The sequence below is a fragment of the Ranitomeya imitator genome, chromosome 4, assembly GCF_032444005.1.
Source record: "Ranitomeya imitator isolate aRanImi1 chromosome 4, aRanImi1.pri, whole genome shotgun sequence".
Lineage (NCBI taxonomy): Eukaryota > Metazoa > Chordata > Amphibia > Anura > Dendrobatidae > Ranitomeya > Ranitomeya imitator.
The window spans coordinates 442,068,215-442,082,851 of NC_091285.1; the positions used below are offsets into that span (position 1 = coordinate 442,068,215).

The window sequence follows — 14,637 nt, forward strand, 5'->3', positions numbered from 1 at the left end:
GTATGACACGTCCACTCTTATCTACGCATGTTCTCATTTTCCTTCAATTGTTGTCCTTCAGGTGGGCCCTGCAGTCTTTGTTTGCTGGTCAGGTCTCACAGGTCTTTCTAAAGCCGCGTTCTCTGCATCCATCTCCGCCAGCCCTTGCCAGCTGGATGAGCCACATTAGTTACCAAGCTGCGGTGACTTGTACAGGTAGTGCTTCTGACTGGGGCTTCTAGTCCCAATGTTGTGTGTTAATGCATGAACATCTAATGTCGATGACTTGGGAAAAGTAATTGTACATGAACATTGTCTGCACTTGTTCCTAAAGGTCTTATCCTACAACATGTGGTCCTGTTTCTTGTCCATCTGGTGGTTACCTTCCTTATCATTATTCCAATCGCATATGGAAAGTTCCAGATAATTCTCCACATCCTAGAGAGAACATGGTAGGTATAATGCATGCACAGTATTTTACAAAACAAATGTTTTTTAATGCACATTTTTAAGAAAAAAAATGAGATCTGTGGAAATAGTATTGCTATTGTTCATTGTCTTAAATTCCTAGCAATCACAATTATTGCATAAAAAAAGAAAAAAAGTGACAATTTTTTTTTTTTTACAAATGGCAACTGATATCTGATATTTGCAATAAGGCCAGGGTCACATGGCTGTCGATTCTCTCATGCGAGAGAATCGGGGCTGAGAGTCAGTGCTCTGTGCTCCGATGCTCTCGCATGAGATACTCGCAGCACAGGTGAAGAGGAGACGGAGAGAGTAATTTCTCCATCCACTTCATTGCCAGCATCCGCGGTAATCGGACTGCACTCGGATGATATCCGAGTGCAGTTCAATGTTTCACATGCACCCATAGACTTGTTTGGGTGAGTGTGATCTGATTCTCATATGTACTCACAGCATGCTGTGATATTTTTCCTCAGGGCGATTCGGCATGAGAAAAAAAAAATCATAGATCTGCACTGTCCCATAGTATAACATTGGTGCGAGTATGAATTCAATTTTTATTCAGATTGCGCTCATCCGATTTATACACCCATGTGAGCGAGGGCTAATAGAAATGTCCATAAGATGCATAATCATTGACTGAAAAATTCCTGTATAAATGCCATTACAGTGAACCTATGACACTAAAAAATTCCATCAATGAGCAGCGTGTTATGGAGCAGGAAAAGAACCTGTACAAGCCATATTTTATTAATTTAAGTCCCTGCACTCTCTGGGCTCACGAGGAGTCCACTATATAGACATCTCCGTCATTGACTGCTTTCCCCAAGCGAGCGTGCATACAGAGATAGTTGTCAGTCTTTGAATAGAACCTTCCATCTTATTATAGAATCCTGAAGAAGCAGGCATTTAAAGGGACTCTGTCACCTGAATTTGGAGGGAACAATCTTCAGCCATGGGGGCGGGGTTTTCGGGTGTTTGATTCACCCTTTCCTTACCCGCTGGCTGCATGCTGGCTGCAATATTGGATTGAAGTTCATTCTCTGTCCTCCGTAGTACATAGTACGTAGCACAAGGCAAGGCATGCCTGCACAAAAAACGCAATAAATCCGCAGGTGCGTTTTCTGCCAGGAGAGGCAGTATCTGCACCAGAAATTCCTAAGCCTAATCCGCAATGTGTGCAAATAGCCTAAGACTTAACTGTGAATTTAGAGAAACATCTGTTAAGACTCAGAAAGCTAAATACATATCGTCACCAAGGGCTCATTCAGACGTAGGTCCAAGCACGGACCACAATCCACAGACTGGCCGCACATCTCCTCACCCAAATTCAGCAGCATCATATGTATATGAGGTTGCTGAGGTCAGATCAGCATTACCACAGCTATTCCGTGGATTGCGGACCTTGCTCGGACCAAGTTTCACAGATGTCCGAATGAGCTCCTTCATAACTTGCATATTTTACACAGCGAATTGAAGTGTAATTGAATTCTCGAATTGCACAAAAAATTTTATTCTCCAGAATACCGATTTAGTTTTTTGTTTGTTTTGAAATTCATTCTATACATAATCAGCAATATAGCGTTCAGCTAGCCATTTTACCACAACTTAGAGTCTTGTCCTCCATACCTCTTATTTTCACCTTCCCACATTGTGCGCATTTTCTTCAGCCTGCTTCACTTTGGTTCACAGCTTCTGATGCTACTAGGCCTCTGATATTCCTGTGTGCCGTGCCAGAGGCACTGATAGGCTTTGGGCAACACACGTTCTAGTGTCAAGACATACGCAGCGATGGCACAACATGCAGGGACATCAGAGGCCTAGTGATAATAGAAGCCGCGGCATGGAGTAAAGAAGGCCAAAGAGGGCAACATGACACGTGGGCATTCAATTTCCATCAAGTAACTTCAGTGGAAATCAAACTTCCATGATACATTCACAAGAATTGCCAGATTCAATTTTTTTAGATTTAATCACCTCTAATTTTCTGTGTTTCAGGCCGTTCTGGTTGCTTTTGTTCTTAGTCACTTTAGTTCAGCACCTTTGTACACGTTTCATTTTCTTGCAAGGAAGTCCACGGCAGCCCACTAACAGGTACGTACTGTACACATCAATATTCCTATGTTATGCTGCAGAATATGCTTCTTATATAAATATATGTGGGCTGTGATGTGGTGCTTGGATGTAGGTCTCATTAATCAGGGAAACTATAAAATTCATGCAGATAAATAGTTCTATTCCTCGATGTATGGTTGACAACTATATTTGGAGAGAATATATATAGCTCTGGCAAAAATTAAGAGACCACTGCAAAATGTTCAGTTTGTCAGATTTTTCTCTTTATAGGTATATTTTTGAGTAAAATGTAAATTGTTCAGTTATTCTATAAATTTCTGACATGTATCCACATTTCCAAGCAATAAATTTTGTAATTTTTTCTGAAAAGGAGAAATGGTCAAAATTAAAAATAAAACCCAGGAAGAGTTCAGAAATCAATATTTTGAGGAACAACCATGATTTTTAATCACAGCTTTCATGCGTCTTGGCATGCTTTCCACCAGTCTTTCACACTGCTTCTGGTGCAAAAATGTAAGTAATTCTTCTTTGTCTGATGGCTTGTGACTATCCATCATCCTCTTGATTACATTCCAGAGGTTTTCACTGGGGTTCAGGTTTGGAGATTGGGCTCCCCATGACAGGGTTTTGATGTGGTGGTCTCTTAATTTTTGCCAGAGCTGTATATATATATATTGTTTTAATGCACACACTCCAAAGCTTGAGTGAGGACAGATGGGAAAAAAGAAACGTTTCACGTCCTTGTCTGTGGTTTGACAGTTGCTCTACACAGACGGTCATGTGTGAAATTCACTTACAATCATGTTTGAGGTTGGCGGTACTATTTTGTAATGGTCGGTTGAACACGTGCATTTTTCGTATGCAACATAAGAGGCTGATTCATCAAAGGGCTTGCGCTAGTTTTCTAGATTTTGAAAAGTCTTTTGGTGTTTTCACAGTCAATTTGTGGCTACGCTCTTCCGTCTAATTTACTAAAACTGATCATGTTTCTTACGCCAGAAATCCTACAACAAGCCCTGACTGGAGAAACATTTCTGGCGGATCACAGGGAGGTGCCTGCCACAGTGAAGTTGTGCTGAATTTATCAAGTGGAATATGCCTCTTAATGGATTCGGTGCTTTGTACTTCAATGCTCCCTTCATTAAGCCTGGCATGGGCAATACCAGTTTTCATGAATCGGCCACATGGTCCCACACATGTGCTATTGACATATACATCAGGCATTTATATGTAATATGAAACTATATTTAAAACAGCGTATATAGAGCTGAATTTTATATTTCCTTCTTTGAAAAGGGAAAATTATTCATACCAGATGTTTATTTTAAATATGCTATAGCCCTGATTCAAGTGTTTTAGTCAGTAATCTGGCGTATAACCCTTTGAAAAGTCTCAATTTTTTTGTGAGATTTGAGATAGCAAAAAATGTTGTGGCTTTTAGTGTTTTCATACCACTTTGCCAAAATGGGTGACACTGGGGTGGGACAGTGGCATGGTGCCACAGTTCATCTATTTCATTGGGGGGGCTGTAGCGTACATGAGACCAGAAATCTGTAGGAATACTTATGGCAAGGTGCAGGAGCGTCTGACTCCCAACACGCTCCCAAATCAAGGCTGATATTGATCATACCAGTCTTCATGAATTATATGCTTTGATACTGAATTTTTGCAGCAATCTATATATATAATTGTCTAAGGGTTTTTCCGTCTGTCTGTCTGTCTGTCTGTCCTGGAAATCCCGGCTCTCTGATTGGTCGAGAGCGCCAGGCCACGACCAATCAGCAACGGGCACAGCGACGATGATGTCATAAAGGACGTAGAAATCCCGCGTCTGATTGGTCGAGGCCGCCAGGCCTCGACCAATCAGCAACGGGCACAGCGACGATGATGTCATAAAGGACGTAGACATCTCACGTTTATGATTCAGCGACGGGCACAGTATCGACGTAGATGTCATAATGGTTGCCATGGCGATGATGATGTCATAAAGGTTGCCTCGACCAATCAGCGACGGGCACAGTGTGCCGCGAAATCTGGAATCATCATTGTCCATATACTACGGGGACATGCATATTCTAGAATACCCGATGTGTTAGAATCGGGCCACAATCTAGTGATATATAAAAATCAACTTGAGAGTTTTGGGGGCATTTAGTATAGGCTCATATGGGTTTTCCCCTTTCAAAAAACTTCATGTCATATACTGAGTTCGTTATAAAAAAAAATACAGATTGAGTGTTACTTACCCTTCTCAGTTCCATTACCACTGCCCCGGTGTCTGTTGTTTGGCTGCAGTAATGATGTCAAATTGACAGAGCTTTGGTTAAACAACAGAGACCAGGGATGGACCTTTTTATATAACTAACTCAGAGAATGGCATAAAGATAAGGGAATAGGAACTTTAGAGGGAACATGTCATGTCCGATAAAGCTATTAACTTTCAGATATACGGTTAAAGAAATACTCTCATTAAGTGGAACCTTTCACATAAAAAACACTATCTGTCTGCAGTTATGCTTTTAATTTGCAGGTAGCACGGGTACAGTCACCGCTCTGTGCATAGAGAGTGGCAGCTATAACTGCGCCCCAGCACTAACTGACAGCCAGCTCAGCATTAGTGACAGCTGTCAGTTAGTGCCGGCTCCTGTACTGAAATTTTGGTACATGGGAGAAAATGAACTCAATTTCTTCTAGAAGCCACAGGCTTTCAGTAAAAATGGCACAAAAATGCTGACGTCTTTAGGGAGAATTAAAGTTAACCCCTTCCCGACCTTTGACGCAGCGTATGCGTCATGAAAACCCGTGCCAATCCGACCTGTGACGCAGCATATACGTCATGGCCGGATTGGGCTCCTGCAGGCCGGGTGAAAGGGTTAACTCCAATTTCACCCGGCCTGCAGGGACAGGGGGAGTGGTAGTTTATCCCAGGGGGGGTGGCTTCACCCCCCTCCCCGTGGCTACGATCGCTCTGATTGGCTGTTGAAAGTGAAACTGCCAATCAGAGCGATTTGTAATATTTCACCTAAAAAACTGGTGAAATATTACAATCTAGCCATGGCCGATGCTGCAATATCATTGGCCATGGCTGGAAACACTTTTGTGCCCCCACCCCACCGATCGCCCCCCAGCCCTCCGATCTGTGGTCCGCTCCCCTCCGTCCTGTGCTCCGCTCCCCCGTCCTCCTGTCCGCTCCCCCGTGCTCCAATCCCACCCCCGTGCTCTAATCCACCCCCCTGCACACCGATCCACCCCCCCGCACACCGATCCACCCGCCCGCACACCGATCCACCCGCCCGTGCTCCGATCCACCCCCCGTGTTACGATCCACCCCCCCATGCTCCGATCCACCCCCCCGTGCTCCGACGCCCCCCCCCGTGCCCTGATCTCCCCCCCCTTATACTTACCTAGCCTCCCGGTGTCCGTCCATCTCCTTTACTGGGCGCCGCCATGTTCCAAAATGGCGGGCGCATGCGCAGTGCGCCCGCCGAATCTGCCGGCCGGCAGATTCTTTCCAATGTGAATTTTGATCACTGTGATAAAACCTATCACCGTGATCAAAATAAAAAAAACAGTAAATGACCCCCCCCCCTCTTTGTCCCCCATAGGTAGGGACAATAATAAAATAAAGAATTTTTTTTTTTCCACTAAGGTTGGAGTTAGAATTAGGGTTAGGGTTAGGGCACGGTATGTGCACACGTATTCTGGTCCCCTGCTGATTTTTCCGCAGCGGATTTGATAAATCCGCAGTGCTAAACCGCTGTGGATTTATCGCGGATTTACCGCGGTTTTTCTGCGCATTTCACTGCGGTTTTACAACTGCGATTTTCTATTGGAGCAGTTGTAAAACCGCTGTGGAATCTGCAGAAAGAAGTGACATGCTGCGGAATGTAAACTGCTGCGTTTCCGTGCAGTTTTTTTGCAGCATGTGTACAGCAATTTTTGTTTCCCATAGGTTTACATTGAAATGTAAACTCATGGGAAACTGCTGCGGATCCGCAGCGTTTTCCGCAGCGTGTGCACATACCTTTAGAATTAGGCTATGTGCACACGGTGCGGATTTGGCGGCGGATCCGCAGCGGATTGGCTGCTGCGGATCCGCAGCAGTGTTCCATCAGGTTTACAGTACCATGTAAACATATGGAAAACCAAATCCGCTGTGCCCATGGTGCGGAAAATACCGCGCGGAAACGCTGCGTTGTATTTTCCGCAGCATGTCAATTGTTTGTGCGTTTTACACCTGATCCTCAATAGGAATCCGCAGGTGAAATCCGCACAAAAAACACAGGAAATCCGCGGTAAATCCGCAGGTAAAACGTAGTGCCTTTTACCCACGGATCTTTCAAAAATGGTGCTGAAAAATCTCACAAGAATCCACAACGTGGGCACATAGCCTTAGGGTTAGGGTTGGGTTGGAATTAGGGTTGTGGTTAGGGGTGTGATTAGGGTTAGGGGTGTGTTGGGGTTAGGGTTGTGGTTAGGGTTACGGCTACAGTTGGGATAAGGGTTAGGTGTGTGTTGGCGTTAGAATTGAGTTTCCACTGTTTAGGCACATCAGGGGGTCTCCAAACGCAACATGGCGCCACCATTGATTCCAGCCAATCTTTTATTCAAAAAGTCAAATGGTGCTCCCTCCCTTCCGAGCCCTGACGTGTGCCCAAACAGTGGTTTACTCCCACATATGGGGTACAAGCATAGTCAGGACAAACTGCGCAACAATTACTGGGGTCCAATTTCTCCTGTGACCCTTGAGAAAATAAAAAATTGCTTGCTAAAACATCATTTTTGAGGAAAGAAAAATGATTTTTTATTTTCACGGCTCTGCGTTGTAAACGTCTGTGAAGCACTTGGGGGTTCAAAGTGCTCACCACATATCTAGATAAGTTCCTTGGGGGGTCTAGTTTCCAAAATGGGGTGACTTGTGGGGGGTTTCTACTGTTTAGGCACACCAGGGGCTCTGCAAACGCAACGTGACTTCTGCAGACCATTCCATCAAAGTCTGCATTTCAAAAGTCACTACTTTCCTTCTGAGCCCCGACGTGTGCCCAAACAGTAGTTTACCCCCACATATGGGGTATCACCGTACTCAGGAGAAACTGGACAACAAATATTGGGGTCAAATTTCTCCTGTTACCCTTGGGAAAATTAAAAAATTCTGGGCTAAAAAATTATTTTTGAGGAAAGAAAACGTATTTATTATTTTCACTGCTCTGTTTTATAAACTTCTGTGAAGCACTTGGGGGTTCAAAGTGCTCACCTCACATCTAGATAAGTTCCTTTCGGGGTCTAGTTTCCAAATTTGGGTCACTTGTGGGGGGTTCCTACTGTTTAGCCACATCAGGGTCTCTGCAAACGCAACGTGACGCCCGTAGAGAATTCCATCAAAGTCTGCATTTCAAAACTTCACTACTTCACTTCCGAGCCCCGGCATGTGCCCAAACAGTAGTTTACCCCCACATATGGGACATCACCGTACTCAGGAGAAACTGGACAACAAATATTGGGGTCAAATTTCTCCTGTTACCCATAGGAAAATAAAAAATTGCGGGCTAAAAAATCATTTTTGAGAAAATAATTTTTATTTTTTTTATTTTCATGGCTCTGCGTTATAAACTTCTGTGAAGCACTTGAGGGTTCAAAGTGCTCACCACACATCTAGATTAGTTCATTTGGGGGTCTAGTTTCCAAAATGGGGTCATTTGTGGGGGATCTCCAATGTTGAGGCACACAGGGGCTCTCCAAACGCGACATGGTGTCCGCTAATGATTGGAGCTAATTTTCCATTTAAAAAGCCAAATGGCGTGCCTTCCCTTCCGAGCCCTGCCGTGCACCCAAACAGTGGTTTACCCCCACATATGGGGTATCTGCGTACTCAAGACAAACTGTACAGCAACATTTATGGTCCAATTTCTCCTATTACCGTTGGAAAAATAGAAAATTCCAGGCTAAAAAATCATTTTTGAGGAAAGAAGAATTATTTTTTATTTTCATGGCTCTGCGTTATAAACTTCTGTGAAGCACCTGGGGGTTTAAAGTGCTCAGTATGCATCAAGATAAGTTCCTTGAGGGGTCTAGTTTCCAAAATGGGGTCACGTGTGGGGGAGCTCCAATGCATAGGCACACAGGGACTCTCCAAACGCGACATGGTGTCCGCTAACAATTGGAGCTAATTTTCCATTCAAAAAGTCAAAAGGTGCGCCTTCCCTTCCGAGCCCTGCCGTGTGCCCAAACAGTAGCTTACCCACACATATGAGGTATCAGCGTACTCGGGAGAAATTGCCCAACAAATTTTACGATCCATTTTATCCTATTGCCCATGTGAAAATGAAAAAATTGAGGCGAAAAAATTTTTTTTGTGAAAAAAAAGTACTTTTTCATTTTTACGGATCAATTTGTGAAGCACCTGAGGGTTTAAAGTGCTCACTAGGCATCTAGATAAGTTCCTTGGGGGGTCCAGTTTCCAAAATGGGGTCACTTGTGGGGGAGCTCCAAAGTTTAGGCACACAGGGTCTCTCCAAACGCGACATGGTGTCCGCTAACGATGGAGATAATTTTTCATTCAAAAAGTCAAATGGCGCTCCTTCCCTTCCGAGCCTTACCATGTGCCCAAACAGTGGTTTACCCCCACATCTGAGGTATCGGTGTACTTAGCAGAAATTGCCCAACAAATTTAAGGATCCATTTTATCATGTTGCCCATGTGAAAATGAAAAAATTGAGGCTAAAAGAATTTTTTTGTGAAAAAAAAGTACTTTTTCATTTTTACGGATCAATTTGTGAAGCACCTGGGGGTTTAAAGTGCTCACTATGCATCTAGATAAGTTCCTTGGGGCGTCTAGTTTCCAAAATGGGGTCACTTGTGGGGGAGCTCCAATTTTTAGGCACACAGGGGCTCTCCAAATGTGACATGGTGTCCGCTAAAGAGTGCAGCCAATTTTTCATTCAAAAAGTCAAATGGCGCTCCTTCCCTTCCAAGCCCTGCCGTGCGCCCAAACAGTGGTTTACCCCCACATATGAGGTATCAGCGTACTCAGGACAAATTGGACAACAACTTTCGTGGTTCAGTTTCTCCTTTTACCATTGGGAAAATAAAAAAATTGTTGCCGAAAGATCATTTTTGTGACTAAAAAGTTAAATGTTCATTTTTTCCTTCCATGTTGCTTCTGCTGCTGTGAAGCACCTGAAGGGTTAATAAACTTCTTGAATGTGGTTTTGTGCACCTTGAGGGGTGCAGTTTTTAGAATGGTGTCACTTTTGGGTATTTTCAGCCATATAGACCCCTCAATCTGACTTCAAATGTGAGGTGGTCCCTAAAAAAAATGGTTTTGTAAATTTCGTTGTAAAAATGAGAAATCGCTGGTCAAATTTTAACCCTTATAACTTCCTAGCAAAATTTGTTTCCAAAATTGTGCTGATGTAAAGTAGACATATGGGTAATGTTATTTATTAACTATTTTGTGTCACATAACTCTCTGGTTTAACAGAATAAAAATTCAAAATGTGAAAATTGCGAAATTTTTGAAATTTTTGCCAAATTTTCGTTTTTATCACAAATAAACACAGAATTTATTGACCTAAATTTACCACTAACATGAAGTCCAATATGTCACGAAAAAACAGTCTCAGAACCGCTAGGATCCATTGAAGCGTTCCTGAGTTATTACCTCATAAAGGGACACTGGTCAGAATTGCAAAAAACGGCCAGGTCTTCAAGGTCAAAATAGGCTGGGTCATGAAGGGGTTAATTTTCTCCTGGTTGCCGCATTTTCAGTATAGCAGCCGGGTATCGTCATAATTCTATTAACCTGCAGATTAACCATATGCCTGCAGGTTAATAGCATTATAGGACATGGCAGGTTCCCTTTAAGCAGAAATCTGAACTTTAGTAATGCCATATAGATAATGATAATTTGCATGACCTAACTGATGTAAATACTAAATGACTTCACCTTCAATTATTATAAAACCACAGTGTGACCGGCTGACAGCATTACTTTACAAGAGACATTGGATGAAGGGAGTGAAAAATTCATTGCATTACCTCCTTTCTGGGAATCATAATTACCATTGTAATATTGATTATGATGGTGTAAGCCTAGTGCATGTTTTTTTGCTTTCTGGTAATAATTTGTTAGTTTGGATATTCTTCAGTATTAGTAAGGTTTATCGCTTTTCCTTTGAGTAGAATAACTATTTTTGAATTATGTCATGAATATATTTATACAAATATGCATATTAAAATTCCTTTTCCATTAATATATTTAGGAGAAGTCTCTTCATATTCACATATATCTTCCTCCCGGTGAATATTTTACGAGGTGGATTACTCTCAATCGCCCGACTTGTGGTCTCAGTTATTTTTAATATCATCCATTTCTGTCGTCTGGACTTGAGTTTACTGCAACACAGTGTACAAGGCTGGGACCCAGGCAAGTGTTAAGCATCTTACACCCATACGGCTTTTGTTCTTCATACTTTTGTGTCCATCTAAATATGACAGATACTGCTGGAATGTTGACCAGAGATCCAAGTGATTCCTCATTGTGAGAACGGCTCTGCCAGGGATTACGTCAGAATCATGTTTTTTGGATTTTAGATGGAAACCCCAATGCAATGCTCAGAGCTGCATAAATGTGAATCTTGCCCTTTTATTTTCAGATTCCTATACTCATAATGCTATAAACTTTGTTTTCTTTTTTATTTATAATATTAGAAATCATTATCTTCTTTCACAGTTCCTCATCAGAAAGCGTTAATAGTATTACATTCATAATCTCATTATTTCTTTGTGCCCTTGTTGACCTCATTTACTCCTTTCAACGAAAGATTTTTTTTGTTTCTTTTTTGCTATGTCAGGCTACAGGAACTACTGTAATTTCTTACTGTTGGAGGTCAGCGAGTGTCATCCACTGGTTACAGCTTTTTGTTTGCTTCTGAAGCCCCCTAGTTGGAAGAAACCTGACCTGGAGGAAGGTGAGACATTTCTTCACTATGTTTAAACTGTAATATTAATACGGTTATAAAAAAATTAAATTGAAAGACTGATCCCAATTACCTTAGCACGGTTATACTGCTCTTTGGGAGCAGCTGATTTTTTTATTTTTCTATCTAATAAAGCTGAAAAAATAATGGATTAATAAACTTTTGGCTTAGTTGGTCAAGCTTGCTTGCTAACTGTTTGTTACAACAGGTTACTGTATCCTGTGTCCACAGAAAAAGTGCCACAATATCCAGTTCACCTACATAAATAAAACCCAAAATTTATTTTTAATTTATGAAAAATTTATGTAAAAAAAAAGGGTGCCCATATTCCAAATTTATTGACGTATTGCGGACACATGCAGGGTTCTTAGTCATATGCAGTCTTGGTGTACCCTGTGATCATAAAGGCAGGTTCAAGTAAGAATTAAAGTGAACCTAATATATGATACATGTTACCCAATCCACGGACAGCATGTATCAGGCACTGGCTGTAAGATCTCAGCCAGGCATGTTTGACTCTGAAACGCTGCGGCATTTCAGAGGAAAGTATACTTTAAGAGCCACCGTGGACAAAGCTGAGCTGGAGATTGGTCGGACTATGGGTCCCTGGAGGCTTCTCCATGCCCTGGATTGATAGGTCTCTGGCTCCATGCGCATATAGGCAGAAACCTGTCAATCCACGGTAGCTGCCAGGGATCTGCCTGACCAACTAGGCTACAGCACTATTTGGTCCCTGGCAGCTATTAAATTTTGTTTTTCTATTAAACGCGACCAGCGTCTGACTGGAGCTCCTTGGGCCCAACAGAGAAAATCATTCTTGGGGCCCACTACATAAAAATAAATACAAGACCATCAATTGTAGGGGGCCAATTGTGCAGTAAAACACACTAATATCGAGGTATAATATAAGATAGTACACGTCTTAATTATGTAGCAGGGTTTGGGATAACCCCCCTCATATTGTATAATACAGCCCCCTCATAGAATATAATGTAGCCCCCCCTCATAGAAAATATTGCAGCCCTCCATAGAATATAATGTAGCCTCCTCATACTGTATAATGCAGCCCCCCCACAGAATATAATGTAGCCCCTTTTGAGTATAATGCAGTCCCCTCATAGAATATAATGCAGCTCCCCACAGAATATAATGCAACCCCCTCATAAGGTATAATGCAGCCCCCTCATAAGGTATAATGCAACCCCCTCATAGGATAAAATGCAGCCCCCCATAGGGTATAGTGCAACCCCCTCATAAGGTATAATGCAGGACCCTTATAGGGTCCTCATCTATAATATAATGCTAGGAGCGTCACTCTGTCCTAAACCTTTATAGACTGTGCAAGCGCGACGCGCCTGCGCAGTCTGGACCCCACAGAGTTACGCATCTGGGGATGAGAAATGTGGCCCAGGAGGATTGTGGCGCTGGAATTGGCACCTGCGCAGTTCGTGCCGGAGCCACTTTCTGCTAAATATATATAGAAAATACATCAGCATAGCAAGCCAGTGACTTTTTACTGTACATGACAGAATGGGGGTGCAGGATGGGAGCAGCACATGACAGAATGGGGGTGCAGAATGGGTGCAGCACATGACAGAATGGGGGCGCAGGATGGGAGCAGCACATGACAGGATGGGGCGCAGGATGGTTGCAGCACATGACAGAATGGGGATGCAGGATGGGAGCAGCACATGACAAGATGGGGGTGCAGGATGGGAGCAGCACATGACAAGATGTAAGCACCACATGAAAGGATGGGGATGCAGGATGAGAGCACCACATGACAGGATGAGGGCGCAGAATTGGAGTAGCACATACCAGGATGGGGGCAGCACACACAAGAATGGGGGCACAGGATGGGAGCAGCACATGACAGCATGGGGGTGCAGGATGGGAGCACCACATGACAGGATGGGGCGCAGGATGGGAACACCACATGACAGGATGGGGCGCAGGATGGGAACACCACATGACAGGATTGGGGCGCAGGATGGGAGCACGTGACAGGATTGGGGCGCAGGATAGGAGCACATGACAGGATGAGAGCACAGGAAGAGAGTAGCACATGACAAGATGGAGGCGCACAAAACAGGATGAGGGAGCAGAATGGGTGCTGCACATGAGAGGAAGGAGGCCCAAGATGGTAGCAGCACATGACAAGATTAGGGCGCAGGATGGAAGCAGCACATACCAGGATGGAGACCATATACCAATATAAATGTTCGCCACCCGGCATAGAACAGGTTCAATAGCTGGTAGGGTATAATGCAGCCCCCTTCATAGGGTATAATGCAGCCCCCCTCATAGGATATAATGCAGCCCCCCTCATAGGGTATAGTGCAGCCCCCTCATATGGTATAATGCAGCCCCTCATAGGGTATAATGCAGCCACCCTAACAAGATATAATGCAGCCCCCTCTCATAGGGTATAGTGCAGCCCCCTCATGGTATAATCCAGCCCCCTCATCTATAATATAATGCTAGGAGCATCACTCTGTCTGTAGCCTTTATAGACTGCACAAGATCGACACACCTGCGCAGTCTGTACCCCACATAGTTACGCATCCGGGAATGAGGTTTGTGGCACAGGAGATCGCGGTAAGCGTGAGCACTGAATGCATACCGCGATCTCCGGCACAACAACTTACCTATTCGGTATTGTCACCAGGTCTCTTTGGGCCAGAAGCCGAAACATGAATCCTCCATCGGAAGTGCGTGTAGCGCACTTCAAGCGCCATTTTGTAAGTTACACATCTGTGGATGAGGATCGTGGCCCAGGAGGGTTGTGTCGCCGGAATTGGCGCTTACGCAGTCCACGCCGGAGCCACTTTCTGCTGAATATATATAGAAAATACATCAGCACAGCAAGCCAGTGACTTTTTACTGCACATGACAGAATGGGGGAACAGGATGGGAGCAGCACATGACAGAATGGGGGTGCAGAATGGGTGCAGCACATGACAGAATGGGGGTGCAGGATGGGTGCAGCACATGACAGAATGGGGGCGCAGGATGGGAGCAGCACATGACAGGATGGGGGTGCAGGATGGGAGCAGCACATGGCAGAATGGGGGCACAGGATGGGAGCAGCACATGACAAGATGAGGGTGCAGGATGGGAGCAGCACATGACAGGA

At 43.8% G+C, this 14,637-nt stretch overlaps 1 protein-coding gene across 1 annotated transcript in view; it reads left to right on the forward strand.

The window, feature by feature from the left end:
* STRA6 (signaling receptor and transporter of retinol STRA6) overlaps positions 1 to 14,637 on the forward strand; it is a 212,043-nt gene that overhangs the window by 188,614 nt on the left and 8,792 nt on the right. The window contains exons 13-17 of the mRNA XM_069765645.1: positions 62 to 195; positions 314 to 431; positions 2,446 to 2,541; positions 10,785 to 10,948; positions 11,376 to 11,492. Of these exons, the coding sequence (XP_069621746.1) occupies positions 62 to 195; positions 314 to 431; positions 2,446 to 2,541; positions 10,785 to 10,948; positions 11,376 to 11,492 (629 nt within the window). The remainder of the gene's footprint in view (positions 1 to 61; positions 196 to 313; positions 432 to 2,445; positions 2,542 to 10,784; positions 10,949 to 11,375; positions 11,493 to 14,637) is intronic.